This window comes from Lutjanus erythropterus, chromosome 16, assembly GCF_056507025.1.
Source record: "Lutjanus erythropterus isolate fLutEry1 chromosome 16, fLutEry1.hap2, whole genome shotgun sequence".
NCBI lineage: Eukaryota > Metazoa > Chordata > Actinopteri > Lutjaniformes > Lutjanidae > Lutjanus > Lutjanus erythropterus.
The window spans coordinates 28,962,008-28,976,367 of NC_139332.1; the positions used below are offsets into that span (position 1 = coordinate 28,962,008).

The 14,360-nt window shown below is 38.0% G+C and overlaps 2 protein-coding genes and 3 non-coding genes across 12 annotated transcripts in view; 3 read left to right on the top strand and 2 right to left on the bottom strand.

Moving 5' to 3' along the window:
• ptk2aa (protein tyrosine kinase 2aa) overlaps window positions 1-5,136 on the top strand; it is a 79,725-nt gene extending 74,589 nt beyond the window's left edge. For all 8 annotated transcript variants that reach the window (XM_084739222.1, XM_084739220.1, XM_084739214.1 and 5 more), the window contains 5 exons: window positions 518-621; window positions 3,002-3,157; window positions 3,309-3,389; window positions 3,719-3,804; window positions 3,902-5,136. In XM_084739222.1, the coding sequence (XP_084595348.1) occupies window positions 518-621; window positions 3,002-3,157; window positions 3,309-3,389; window positions 3,719-3,804; window positions 3,902-4,016 (542 nt within the window). In that variant the 3' untranslated portion in view covers window positions 4,017-5,136. The remainder of the gene's footprint in view (window positions 1-517; window positions 622-3,001; window positions 3,158-3,308; window positions 3,390-3,718; window positions 3,805-3,901) is intronic.
• Window positions 5,137-7,304: 2,168 nt separating this feature from the next.
• On the bottom strand, window positions 7,305-7,377 carry trnav-cac (transfer RNA valine (anticodon CAC)). Its single transcript has one exon. It is a non-coding gene; the product is annotated as a tRNA-Val (tRNA).
• A 919-nt stretch (window positions 7,378-8,296) lies between these two features.
• Window positions 8,297-8,368, top strand: trnah-gug (transfer RNA histidin (anticodon GUG)). Its single transcript has one exon. It is a non-coding gene; the product is annotated as a tRNA-His (tRNA).
• Window positions 8,369-9,107: 739 nt separating this feature from the next.
• trnah-gug (transfer RNA histidin (anticodon GUG)) lies at window positions 9,108-9,179 on the top strand. The gene has a single exon. It is a non-coding gene; the product is annotated as a tRNA-His (tRNA).
• A 2,102-nt stretch (window positions 9,180-11,281) lies between these two features.
• rplp1 (ribosomal protein lateral stalk subunit P1) lies at window positions 11,282-13,691 on the bottom strand. The gene is made up of 4 exons (XM_084739739.1): window positions 13,475-13,691; window positions 12,260-12,334; window positions 11,809-11,920; window positions 11,282-11,408 (listed from the first exon to the last, which is right to left on the bottom strand). The coding sequence occupies exons 1-4, from the start codon at window positions 13,544-13,546 to the stop codon at window positions 11,326-11,328; spliced, it is 342 nt and encodes a 113-aa protein (XP_084595865.1). The 5' UTR covers window positions 13,547-13,691; the 3' UTR covers window positions 11,282-11,325.
• Between the last annotated feature and the right edge of the window lie 669 nt (window positions 13,692-14,360).

A 14,360-nucleotide genomic window follows, 5' to 3' on the forward strand; every position in this document is an offset into this window, starting at 1 on the left:
TTCTTGAATTTCCCTGTTCAGAGAGTAATATTGGAATATTAAAAATAAGTTCATATTAGCATTAGTTTATAAACTGTTGGATAGACAACACTAGCATTACTTAGCATGTTTACACAGTCTATACTGATGATACTAGGATGAGCTAGCATGCTAGCAGACTCCATACCGATGACACTGGCCTTACTTAGCACAATAGCATATGCGTTACCAATGACACTAGCATTAGTTAGCATGCTCACATACTCCATACCAATAATACTAGTATAACTGAGCATGCTAGCATACAGTACTCCATAGTGACAACACTAGCATTACTTGACACTAGGATGAATTAGCATGCTAACATACTCCATGCCAATGACACTAGCATTGCTTAGCATGCTAACAGACCCCATACTGACGACATTAGCATTACTTAGCGCAATAGCATACATGTTGTCAGCGATACTAGCATTACCCAGAATGCTAGCACACTATATATGATAGTCATCTTAATTTGTTTTGGGGGTTTTTTCAGAACACGTGGCTCCTCCTAAGAAACCTCCCCGCCCTGGAGCTCCTGGTCACCTAGGCAACTTGGCCAGTCTGTGCCCCGTGGACAGCTACAACGAGGGGGTCAAGGTATAAAAGCACACATACATATATTCAAACTTAAAAAAAAAAAAAAGTCGTAACACATCAGGGCTGTGAACAGTTAATCTCCTAAAATGCAGAATGTTTTTCTCAGTTTAAAAATGATCAAATGAAGCTGATTAAAGATCATTTTTTGTTCTCCTCAATGTGCTCTTATTTCACCTCTATCACATGTGGAAGTCTGGCAGTTCTGTATTTTATTTTGCTAATCTTGCATGTTTGGTTTGGACATTTCCACTCTGACATTTTTGAGTTGACTTCAACACTATTTGGCACCGATGGGTTGCATGCTGTGCTGCCTGTGGTTGGCTTTGGCCTAATGTGCTGTCCCTCTTCTCTCCCCCGTCACTCCTTCCTCCCCCTCTTTCATTAACATCCATGCATTCATTCTGTTTGTTTCCTTTTAACATTCTGCCATCTCGCTCTTCCTTATCCTGCATTCCTGGCCTGTTATTCTATCCATCGATCAATCAATCCGTCAAACCCCTTCCCACAACCTGCACACACCTATCTCCTTCAATCTCTCACCCAACCACACCTCCCTCCCATCTCCTCATTCTCCCTATAGCCATGGAGGGTAAGCTGATCTTTGTGTGTCTGTCATCATTGTAGAGTTAGTTAGATATTAGTTACCATCACTATTATGTGCAAAGAAGCTTTCTGTAGCTCTCTGAATCATACTAAAGTTATTTTCTTTACCAGAGTCAGAACAAAATATAAACTTGTGGCATATCAAACAAAATATCGGAGCATTAAAGTTCATTCCTGGCCCTCAGAACAGTATCTGTGACTAAACAATCTCAACTGGGGCTTTCAAATGCATCTCATGGAAAGATGGAAAAGACCATGTTTGAAACCTCTAAAAGGCTTATGAATTTACCCTGGAGTCGAGATTATTTTGCCACAAATAAAACATTGTTAGCTTTTTCCACTGTTCCCCATTCAAAGTAACGGACACCACTAATCACATGAATAAGATGGCTTCAGGGCTGTATTAGCCAGAGTTGTGAAAAATATCCCTGGTAAAGAAAAATAAAACTAAAAAGTAAAAGTCACCATCAATAGATCAGTAGATGCGTTTTTAACCAATAACTGTAGCATATACAGTAGTTCAATTAATGTAGTTAATAGTTGTTGAAAATCTCTATTAATTTTGTGTTGTTCCTCTGAAGAAGAGAAACTGTGAGATATGTTTGTCTTTTTCACTGCACAGAAGATTGTTTCTGGGTTTGTTATACTACTGTTCATTCACAAGCCAACTTTTTAAGCTCAAAAACTGAACTGAGGCAGTTATTTTTCTTTTAAATCCATCTCTCCGCTGATCTTTTTCTCAGGTGGCCTACGACTTCAGCCACGCTTTAATTATGTTCTCATATAAAAGGCTGCACCACTTTATTAAAAAAAAAAAAAGTTTTGTGAACATTGATTAAACCTGCATTAACCCTCTGTGGTGCACATTATGATGCAAGTTGGTAAAAAACAATTTGGAATAGTTTTTTTTTTTTCATAAGATAGACCAAGTAAACATAATATAAAGACATTTTCAAGGAATATTTTTTAGGGTACCAGGGTGACAGAGTTATTGTTTAACTTCTGCATAAAATTGATTACATTAGTAATGGAAAACATTTAATTGCCTCACCAGTTTAAAATTTATCATGTCATTTGAAATTGTTTATTTGTCTGGAGGTTGCCTTCAGACTGTGTACCAGTCTATAGGATTGAATGTAGAGATATTTCAGCAAACGTCACTGACTGAGGTGAATCATGTGAACCATGTGCAAAAAAAGGATTTAGCATGACCTCCAGAGAGTCACATGACAAATTAATTAATTATAATTACGTTACGTAGAGGGAAGGACTGTACCACAAAGGGTTAAGGCATTTTTTGACCACTGGGAGACAAAAACAAACCATAAACATTTAGCAGCAGTACTGATCTGTGAGCAACCCTTTCACATCACAGTAAATCTTTTGATTTAATATTGGTATAAAATCTATTGTTTACTGCAGGTTGAGTCTGTTACTAGACAACTGACCCCGTCTGTCCTGCCATCACACCAAACTAACAACCCTACACACCCTGTAGAAAATAGACGCATTTTGTATGTAGTTGGAAATGCATGTAGACAGAATTAACCTATGAGAGTGAATGAGTGAGTGTGTACGAGAGTGAGTGAATTTAGTCCGATACTGCCTCCCAGTGTTGTGTCGGTCTAACTACAGTCACCTTTGTTGACCCTGGTAGTTTAAATTAAATTGTAATAAGATTTCTAAGAGGAAGTCAATTAATACAGTCTTATTTTGAAAAGATTTACTAGAAAAAAAAAATGTTTTCAGTGGCTCACTGTACTTTTCACCGTTCCAGTTGCAGCCTCAGGAGATCAGCCCGCCCCCCACCGCCAACCTGGATCGTTCTAACGACAAAGTGTACGAGAACGTGACAGGACTGGTCAAAGCTGTGATTGAGATGTCCAATAGGATTCAGCCTGCAGCCCCAGAGGAGTACGTCCCCATGGTCAAGGTAGGATCACTATTCACTCTCTGGCAAGAAACAAAACACAGTGAGCTGAGCTGTAAGTTAAGTTACTTCAAAGTACGTAGTCACAAGTTATCATCACCAGATTTGAAAGTGCAGACTAATTCTAGACGGATGAAAATATGTGTTTGTGAAGGAGGTGGGTTTGGCACTGAGGACTCTGCTAGCAACAGTGGATGAGACGCTTCCTGTGCTCCCAGCCAGCACACACAGAGAGGTAATTTCACACACACACACACAACTGAATTACAACTGACCTACAGGAGGATGCACACTTTTATTTTCTGTGTGAAAATCTGATATTAAAATGTGAGTCTTACTGGTAAAACATACTCATCTAGACTCTGAAAAGAATTTTAGTGTGGCACGCTGGACTGTGAAAAAAAAACACAAATAATTGAATATTTGTTTATAACAACCAAATATGATTCGACTGACAAAAATCTTAGTTGGGGACACCCCTTAGGTGGAGCATGTACTGAAGTTTCTTTTAAGTTCTTATTCTTTTGCAAATGTCACATTAACATTTTGTTTGTGTTCCCGCAGATTGAGATGGCCCAGAAGTTGTTGAATTCAGATCTGGCTGAGTTGATATCGAAGATGAAACTGGCCCAACAGTATGTCATGACAAGGTGGGTTCAAACACCCCTGACATGTTTCACTAATGATGATGATGATGATGATGATTAACGTCACATAGTAATGAATTTTCTTCTGTGTTCCGGACAGTTTACAAAAGGACTACAAGAAACACATGCTAATGGCAGCTCACGCCCTCGCAGTCGACGCCAAGAACCTGCTGGATGTCATCGACCAATCACGACTCAAGATGATCAGGATCTAATCAAGTCAGAGGGGGGCTGTTGCTGCGGAGACGGGGAGTGCAGTAGCTCTTAGCCAATCAGAAAGAGAAGAGAACACTTGGATGGATTATCAGTGACGGACGGATGAACAAATGAACTGATGGACAGCAGACATGACTGAAACAATCAGCTCCCTCTTCTCCTCCCTCAAATATTCATCGATTTCCTTTTTCTCTCTGGCGACGGTCATGTTTCAGTCAATATCGTCTTGTTTTGTAATTTTGCTGCATTATTTGCTTTTGTATCAAGAGAAACGCTCTTCTTCCTCCCCCATCACGTATCCTCTAAGATGATTTTTTTTTTTTTTTCCCCAAAAAATCATCCATTACTACTTTTTAATGTTTTACTGAATCCAGCAGAAGTTTCAGAGGCTCGCTTGAAGGACTGCGGAGATATTTTTGGTGAACGGACGCACCAGAATCTGCCACATAAACACAACTAACATTCTCATATATGCAGGATGTAACAACTGGAACTGAAGAGCCAGGATGAGGAGGATGATGAAGATGATAATGTTTTTAAACATGCTTTTATATCATTATTAATTATTATTATTACTATTTTCAGCCTTGACTCTTCTCTTACAGCCTCTGTCAATTTTTCAGTCTTGTATGGGCAAAAATTATTGATTTACAGCTCCTCAAAAATGTCATATTTTCATCTCTTTCTCTCATCTTCTCCTCTCTAGATCTCTTTATCTCAGGCATCAAGAGCTGGCATAAAAAATGAAATATGAAAGCTGAATTTTGAAGAACAAACTAAATGTCACAGGCCACTTTTTGTTAAGTTAACTTGCATAGTAAATATACAAAGAAGTTATATTTTTAACACGTTTCTGAGGCATGAATAGTGAATTAAGGGAGAGGGATGAACAGGAAGGGAGAGAGGTGCTGAGAGGTGGAGGGAGGCTGGTTTTTGAGTTACAGCTGAGGTGCTGGACCCTGTGCCATATGAACTGAAATCGATTATTACAAAATTAATGCTCCAATAGTGTTTTACCCAGTAATTCAAAAACAATTTTTAACAGCAAGTCACCTATCATGTTTGCATTAATTGCTTAAAAGAAGTAAAGTATTAAAGCCTAATTGTGTCATTACATCAGCCATGTTCTATCCTGTTTGTCTTCACTCATGCAGTGCAAGCTTGCAGTTAAAAAGTAAATACCTTTTGGTTTATTCGATCCAGGAATTGGATTTTCAGGGACACCTTTTGAAAGGAGAAATGTGTAATATATTTACTGTAATAAATCATAAAATGACCATGACTTGAGGTTAAGGAAACATGCTAAGCTGAAATATTCACTTCTTTGACAACAGTACAGCCGTAGTGTCCTCAAAAATTTATTTTCAAGCCCATAACTTGTGTGATTAATAGCCCGTTTTATGTCAATCAGAGACTAAATTAATGCTGAATGTTTGCTGAATGAGTAAGTGTCTGTTAATGAGTTGTAAGAAATCATTAATAATCTTTTATGAAGGAGTAGATGTTTACAACAGTTAAATTGAGCAATATCTTAATGGACTTTGGCATAAAGTAAAGCAGGCAGTCACTGAACTCTAACTGCAGTGCGCATTTTCGGAGCAGTGGGCTTTTGTTTTCAGGATAACGAGGCTAAATTACATCAACAGACAACTGACAGTTATAAACAGCTGATCAACTCATAGTGTAGGATCCACTGTCACTTGTTATTGTCCAATTACAATGTCGGGCCATAGACTGTATATTAAATATGATTTTAGCCTATTTAAAATATCGTCTATGGCTCAAACTCACTATTTAGACTGCAGTACTCAATTTACAATTGCTCCTTTATTAAAAATTCTGGCTCATACTCAAAGTAGAATTCAACATTATTAATAGCAATCTGTTAGTCTTTATTAGTGGGTTAATTCCAGTTGCACTTAGATTATTTTAATTTGCAACTAACTAGATTGAAAGTTAACTGAATGTCAGTCTTCACTTGTTTTATGGCTACATGTATAACCTGAACTCCACTCAAAACCAGGGACAAATAGACAGATAGATGAAGGATGGGTTGGTGGATAAAAGAGGGCACAGTTCTTATTTATTGGGTTTACCATTTTAAATTGTTCATGATTTGCTTTTAATCTCTCCTCCATCAGTCCTCCTGTTTTCCTTCCCTGTCTTTCTACCTCCCTCCACTGGAGTTATTTATACCTTTTTATTCTCTCTCTTCTCCGGCTCTGTCACCCACACAGTACTACTCTTTTTCTTCTCCTGGTGTTACCATCCCTCCCTTCAGCTTCGTCTTCCTCTCCTCCCTCTCTGATTCTCTCTCCGTTCCACTGTTCCCTCTCCCCTGAGGCGAGCGGTATTCTCAGGAAGGAGTCACATGTACAGTTGCTAAACCAAGCAAATAAAACACTGTTATCATTATTAAAGAAATCATTTGTGAGTCTGCTTCTTTATGTGTGCCTGTCTCTGCCCTAATAATCTAATATTTATTCTTTGGACGTGTTTATTAAAAGGTGTCTGACTTTCCAGAACCACAATGTGCTTGACTTTGCACTTTTTGACTGTAAATGTTAAGTTTTGAGGGACTAAAACCAAATAATTTAAATGCAGGACATGTTCATTATAACAAAGTCTTCTTACAGGCTCTTTCTGGAGCTTTCAACCTTTACTACAACAAAGCAAACTCCATCCACTGAGGGAGATAAATGCTGTTGAAAAGTCCAGAAAAAGCTAATCAGTAGACCTTGAGTTAAGATTATCAAAGTTCACTGGTTAGGTTAGCATTGAGCTACAAGGATAACACAAACCTACTTCTAGCTGATCACAGGGTGAGTAGCTAAACATACAAATTAGCACTGAAAAGTGATGAGAAATGCTGTTGCAAAGAATCAAAAATAAGCTATGAAATTTACTAATTTTCTTTGGCATTAACAATAGTAAATGAAGAGTCTTCATGTTTTGGGCTGTTGGTTGGACAAAATAAGCTATTTGAGGATGTCACTTTTAAAATTTGTCACACTGTCAGCTGTTTTTTTCCTTCCATTATTGCCGATAAATGATATGATACTTTACATGAGCATAAAGGGACCATATGCTAACAAGTGAATATATGAATCCATACAGTTCAGGCAATTTTCACATTTGCAGGTTTAAGTCCGGGGTGAAGCTTGATATTGTAAGCAGAGGGAGAGTGGAGGGGCCTACTAAGTTGGCTTCAGCAGTCCAGCATCAGAAGGGGCACTTCTCTTACTGTCCTCTCTCTCTTTAACAGTAATATTTAGAAAATGAAAATTTGTTTCCGCCCGGTTTCGAACCGGGGACCTTTCGCGTGTGAGGCGAACGTGATAACCACTACACTACGGAAACTTGTGACTACAAGTTGCCCCCGTCTACAGTCATGCTAGTATCGAGCCTTATACGAGGGGTTTCCAATTTAGGATTAATAACAATATGACCAATAAACCATTTGATTCAGTGCAAAAAAAGTACTGAAAAACGGGAAAAAAAGACAAAAGTACATACAAGACTATGTACATAATTACTCTAAGAGTGAAGGGACTACTGACTCCGTAAACCAATGCGAATAATACCGATTCGTCTTAAATTTAAGGTAGGTCATTACTACAGTGTTTATATTGTTAATAACATTGTTGTAATGTTTTGTACTTTGTGTTATGTGTAACGCTATATAAATTATATTTAATGCAGCATAACGACATTATTAGTATGACTCATGTTTGGTTCCTACTACTACCCGTTAGCGCGGATGGCACACATTTCCAGGGTAACAGCGAGGTCCGCCAATCAGAGACGTCACTGTTGCACTTTAGAATTGTGGGTAATGTAGTACTTCTCCGCGATATCGCGAACACAATGTATTCTTCTTAAAACAACGTTTATATCATACACACTTTTGGCTTCTATAGGAGGATATTCTAGCGTTTCACAACCCCGTGGCTCGTGGACAGTCTACCTTGGGATGGTTACGACATTATGACTAATAATGTATATCCTCTATTCAGAATATGAAGGGATTTTCACTTCCGGTACCTAACTAAAAGGTAACTGTTGAGCAATATTATAATGATGGTTTATTTATTATTACATTACCTGATTTACGACTATGGTAAATAAACGTTCCTCAGTGTACTTATAGTGACAAAACAAACACAGCCTTCAGTTTTTGATTGGTAGGTATAAAACAAGAAATTGGGACTATATTCTAGAGCGAATATCCGCCAGGAACCCTAATTCCCTCTGCAACACCAGCCAGGACAGGTGGTGAGCCGTGATCGTATAGTGGTTAGTACTCTGCGTTGTGGCCGCAGCAACCCCGGTTCGAATCCGGGTCACGGCAACCTGGTGTGCATTTTGAAGCAGAGGCAAAAAGGCTAACAAGATAATATACGTGTTTATATGCCACTCTTACTAGGACGACTGACTGACAAATACATCCATGCAATTGTCTCATTGGACGTGTTTAGTGTTCGTTAACGGCTTTTCCGCTGAATCAGCGCCTTTTCACTACCCGGGACATCAAATGCATAAATATGCATGAAAACAATCAGTCTATAATACATTGTATTTATCAATCAAAGTGACCTGCATTTTATCCTAATTGCAATTTGAAAATACATCATGTAAAACCTAATAAAATCTACCCAGAACACTGAAATTATAGGATTTTAGCGCGTCCCCACTCGTTAACACAGCACTTTACTATGATATTTGATAAAAAGAATATTTAATATTTTTTATTGTATTATCGTGTGACTCTATTTACAATTTAGACATTTCAATTTTCTGACCAGAAATTCACAATATGTTGTTGTCATATGTCCCCACGTTTTCAGTCAGTATTCTTTCCTGTTACGCCGCACTTTCTAAAACTTTGGGATCGTCAACAAGCCTTTAAATGTGGCCACATACTATTCATGTATTTGCTATGGCTATGCTAAAAACTCCATCGCATTAAGCCTTCAGAATAAAGGCCTAAATTATTACATATATTAAATAACACCTACACTGGTAGACCTGATAAAAATCAATTGTGTGACCTTTGGTTTTAGTTATTATATCATCTGGGACACTGGCGAGCCGTGATCGTATAGTGGTTAGTACTCTGCGTTGTGGCCGCAGCAACCCCGGTTCGAATCCGGGTCACGGCAGCCTGAATCCTGACTGTTTTTACAAGAGAGACAGACGCACTCACACACAAAATTAAAGAAATAAATTACACACACACACGCATGCGAAGAAATATTTTAGGTAACAGGACTGAACGTTGAGATCTCAGTCAAGAAGGGGGGGTGGGGTATTTCAAGGTACCTGAAAGCATGGGGACATGACTGAAATGCAAATTAAAACCAGTATACATTTCTGATGAGAAATGTATTTAAATGCCCAAAATGGAAATAGAGTCACATGATAACAAGATGCACCTCTCCGTAATAAATAATATATCTGAGGTATTTTATTTCAGTCTGAAGAGTGGTGGCGGGCTAATATGCTAGCAGTGTTCTCAGAAGTTTTTACTAGGATTTTGCATGATGTACCATAAAATTGTAATTAGCACAAAGTACAGGATGCCTTGCTTGATAACATGGTGTAATATTCAGATATTTTCCATGATTACTTACGCATGTATTGGGGATGGAAAAGGCACCGATTCGGCCGAACGGCCTTGAAACTGGTCTGCTAATTAGCTAGCTGTTGCGTCACGCCAATTTACAACACAAATGGCTAAAACTCGACAAAACTCAAAGATAAACACAAAATTCGAACACAAGAGACATCTTTGATAAGTAAATAATTACTACTTACATTGTTTCATCAACGTACAACAACATAATAGTCCATTCTCCCCTTGTTTGTCAACTCGTCTCCTCATGGTGCCACAGAGTGAGGTAACTGGTGTCTTGTCAAAATGTGTTACCTGTCGAGATCTCTTGGATCAGTTTTTCGACAAGGTAGCATAAATTGCCAAAACACCGGAAGTCTGAACGTGACATTTATTTTAGTCCGCTAGGAGTCACTGCTGGGCTTTTCAACAGTTGTGTCTAGTGTTTTGGGAACGCTAGTTTTGTGAAACTCTCGCGAGATTTGTGTTCATTAGGACGTTGTACAAACTATATATGTTTTAAAGTTTGACAACGCTGTGTTGAAGGCCTAAGTATTTTTTAGGTGCAGAAAACATTTGGTCAGGGTCAAAGAAAGATCATTGTTTGAATAAAACTGATCATTCTCGCGAGATCTTTCACGGGTCTCGGGTTTCTCCGTGATCATCAAACTGACAAACGAAAAATGGCTCAGAATTTAGTTTTGTGGGCATCAAAAAAGGGAAATAACAATGTTTTTCGGGTTTTAAGAGGCCAATCAAATAAAATATAACACAAAATAAAACATAATTTCTGTTGAGTGACTTTTTCAGATTTGTAGATTTCCAACTTTTCTTCACAGTGCACAAACGCTTAAAGTGACATTTTCATGGTTTCTGAGATTGTAAGATATATAGTATCTTTTTTTTTTTTTTTTGTCTCTAAATGCTCTTATATCCTGTTCTCTCTTTATTTCAGTTTTACTGCTCCATTATCTATGTCTTGCTGCTTATTCAACCTAATATCCTCAGTGGTAATCAATTAAAAAAAAAAATCATCTGAGATATTGTGATTCCAAAAGTATGACAGGCTTTGTTATAGACTATTCTGTTATTATTACCATGGTCCTCCAGTCCTTTTTTAAGTGGGCTTGTATATTTTGACAAACCACATTGTTTTTAATGGGGTTGACAGCATTTACACTAGTGCACTCATTCCCAGAGACTGCAACATGACCAGATTTTATTTGGGTCAAAGAAAATAAAGAATTGCATATATTGTTTTACCGACTAAAGGAAAAAACACAAGGGTCCATTAATTCCACTTTGATGCAATTATTTTGTCTCATTTATGAAGTGCCCTTTGTTTTCCCGATAAAGAAAAAAAAAAGTAAACGCCCTTTTAACTCTATTTAAATGTATTGTTTTTCCATTGATAAATCAAGTTGTCTGATGAAGGGCTGGTGCCCAAAACATCACACGTGGCAATACTAGTAAAAAAAGGAGCAGTTTCTGGTGTGCTGACCTATTGTTTGACATTTGTAGCGGTTATAAAATCCTGCAATTAAATGTACCACAGTCTCTTCCTGGGAACAGTTTTCGTAGTGAAAGATGACCTTTGCATTGGTACCAGACACTATGATGGGGGAACAAAAGATTCAGAGAAGGCAGCAGTCATTTTTGTGGTTTTATTGTGTTTTCTTAAAAAAACAGCTGTTTTAATCAAAGAGACCGAAGCCCATGTCATCATCGGACTCCTCAGACTCTTCCTTCTTCTCCTCTTTCTTCTCCTCCTCCTTGGCTGTAGGGGTAAACAAGATAAGGTATGGTTAACATTAAGTTAAAAGCTGCAGGGTGCACAATCTAGTCTTTGTAGGAACAGTCTAGGAGATTTCTGACAATTCAAAAACGTGGCCAAAACCAGACTGGCTTTTTGAAATCATTCTAAAAGATGAGGGTGAAGTGGTAGTTCTTCCTTTATGGCAAGGACTTAAAGAGATTTCCCTCTGAATCTAGAAATGATATTATCACTACACCACTGCTACACTCAAAATTCTGGCTCAGTTAAGTCCTGTCTTTTAAAGGAACAAGTACAGCACAGGACTATAATCAAACAAGCCACATCATCATTAATCTAATTTAGTAATGCTGTTAACACAAAAGTATCGGGAGCATTTGCTTAAGTCTATATGTTCAGTTACCTGGGGCGTCACCAGTAGCGGCGGCGGTTCCAGCAGCAGCGGGTCCAGCTGGAGCTCCACCTCCAGCTCCGACGTTGCAGATCAGGCTGCCGATGTCAATGCTGGTAAGAGCCTATAAAATGACAACATTTACAGATCAGAGTCACTTCATTCACATGTTCAGGGTCGGTTCTGTTGAGTGATGCACAAACCTACAGAACTACAGCCAGATAACTATTGTTCTTATGTAACGAAAGAAACACGTTTACATTTTCAATAACTACAAACCCTACCACAGTTCAGTCAAAATATTTATACACACTTTTTAAGAAAAATGGACACTTCTACATCCTACTGGTTTAAACCCTGTAAGTGCATGTCACCTTCATCAAATGCTAGTGACAATCTCTCCACATCATCAGGGCACAACAGCGATTTATGTATGATGTGATAAAGTATGTGTCATTCTTACCTTGGCAAACAGGCTTGGCCAGAAAGGCTCCACAGTGACTCCTGCAGCCTTGATCAGAGCATTCAGCTTGTCCTCCTGTAGAGACACAACAGTGATGGTTACAGAACCCACTTCATACATTTTTAAATACATAGAACAGACTCCATTCAAAATTATCAGCACACAATATCAGGGTTTCTACTTTTAAATTCAAGACTTAATGCAATTTTAAACCCATTTCAAGTTTATAACAAAAAAGTATGACACATTTTAAGGTATATTAATGTTTGTTCTGTTTTGTAGTTACAATTTGAGCAAAACCCTCAGTGTCAATTTTAAAGACTTGTCTGCCTGTAATTAAGACATTAAAACCAGACTATTGGCTTTTAGGGACCCTGGAAATAAAAACATCAAGTCTGGGGCAAGCCAAGTCTTCCATCATGGAATCAATTTTCATACGACTTAATCCACATCATGTCACATGGTAGTTGTGTTTGATTACAAGGACTGACAGCTACTTCAATAATAAACTAATAATTTAAATCATAAAACAATATTTCCAGTTACTTAAATGTGAGAATTTAATGCTATTCTGTTTCATATTATAAACTGATCTGCCAAAAGTGTTTATCACATTAGCATTATTATATTATCTCACATGGTATGTTATGATTAATACTAGTATGCCCATCATTTGATGTTGTGCAGCACACACGTGTATCAAGCTGTCAGGATAAGGTTAGAAAACTACTTAGAATTACAGTTAATGTAACAAAGCATATATACAGTAGAAAACTACTCTACTTTTCAGTTTGATACCACGTCTTAGAATACAGCATAATGTGTGCTGTTGTGGATGAGATTAGCATTAGCTATCACCTGTCAATGAGTGACTGAATAACTTAGCCGACATGAGGCGAGTAAACAACTACTATCACATGTTGTAAATATAACTCATGAGTGTCACAACACAGACAGAAGTTATCCTGATACAGAAACGTGGCCTAACGTTAGCTAGCAACAAGCATGCCGCCATTTTTACCCTAAACATTGTACTGTTTGGATACATATTACACATATACGTATTTTGACAGACGTATCATTATCCCCGTTTGTCAACACGCCTCTCATTTTCACAGCTTTATTCGCTAGAGCTTTCAGCACCCGCAAATGTTCCGTAGTAAAGAGGTACAGGCTGAACTGTCGAGGAGAAGCCGGCAACATCAGGACACTTACGGTGACGGTGACTTCATCGTCATGGAGGATCAGAGCGGAGTAAATACAGGCGAGCTCGGACACGGAGGCCATTGTAGTTGATAGATTTTAGCTTTTTAGCGTTGGATGCCTAAATTTGACGGTGCTAGTCGCCGGATTCAGGGCCTTAGCTTCGGGTGAAGAACCGAGCACCTTAGGCACGTTAGCTTCGTACAGCGGAAAAGGAAGGACAGAGGGCGGGATTTTGGAATATATACTTACGTCAGGGCTGCGTGTCTGCAACGTCAGGGCGCACAGACAGTGACGACAGACGTCAATCTATATTAGGGTTGTGCTCAAGTCTGGAAAGCGCCTACTACAATTTTTCCTTTAAAAATGGATGTATGTTTCTGCTAAATCGAATACAAATACACACAACAAATCGTTGTTTGGACTTTATTTTCAAGGTCTATTCACACAAATCCATTATTTATTTTATTCTAATTTAAATTTATATATAGATTTTTTTCATCTCCAGCTTCACTGTATTTTTGAGTACATTTAAAGACATTTTTCACAGTAGCTGTTTTGGCATGAAATGATATGGACAACACAGGTAAAAAAAAATATACTAAGTAAGATTCTGTTCCATTCAAGTCATTATTATAATTTAGTGTTGTTTTAATGTTGGTTTTGTTTTGTAGTTGTTACAGCATGATCAGGATCATAAGGTTACTGTTTCAAAATCAAAGAATAAGCTTAATAAAAACAAATGACATAAAACAAAAGATTTTCTAAAATCACAAAATCATCGAGGGGTCACAGGCAATGTTTTTCTGCTTCTCATACACACCCCTTCAAGTATCACACATCACCTGATAAAACTACGTGAACTATAAGTATGATCAATATAACTCTTTAAGGGCAT

What these genes read in the sequence shown, in the direction of transcription:
- rplp1 (XM_084739739.1), bottom strand. Translation starts at nt 13,546, where the DNA reads ATGGCCTCCGTGTCCGAGCTCGCCTGTATTTACTCCGCTCTGATCCTC. An exon ending in GGCCAAGCCTGTTTGCCAAG is followed by an intron (nt 11,921 to 12,259) that starts GTAAGAATGACA and finishes GTCATTTTATAG; the next exon opens with GCTCTTACCAGCATTGACAT. An exon ending in CGCTACTGGTGACGCCCCAG is followed by an intron (nt 11,409 to 11,808) that starts GTAACTGAACAT and finishes TTACCCCTACAG; the next exon opens with CCAAGGAGGAGGAGAAGAAA.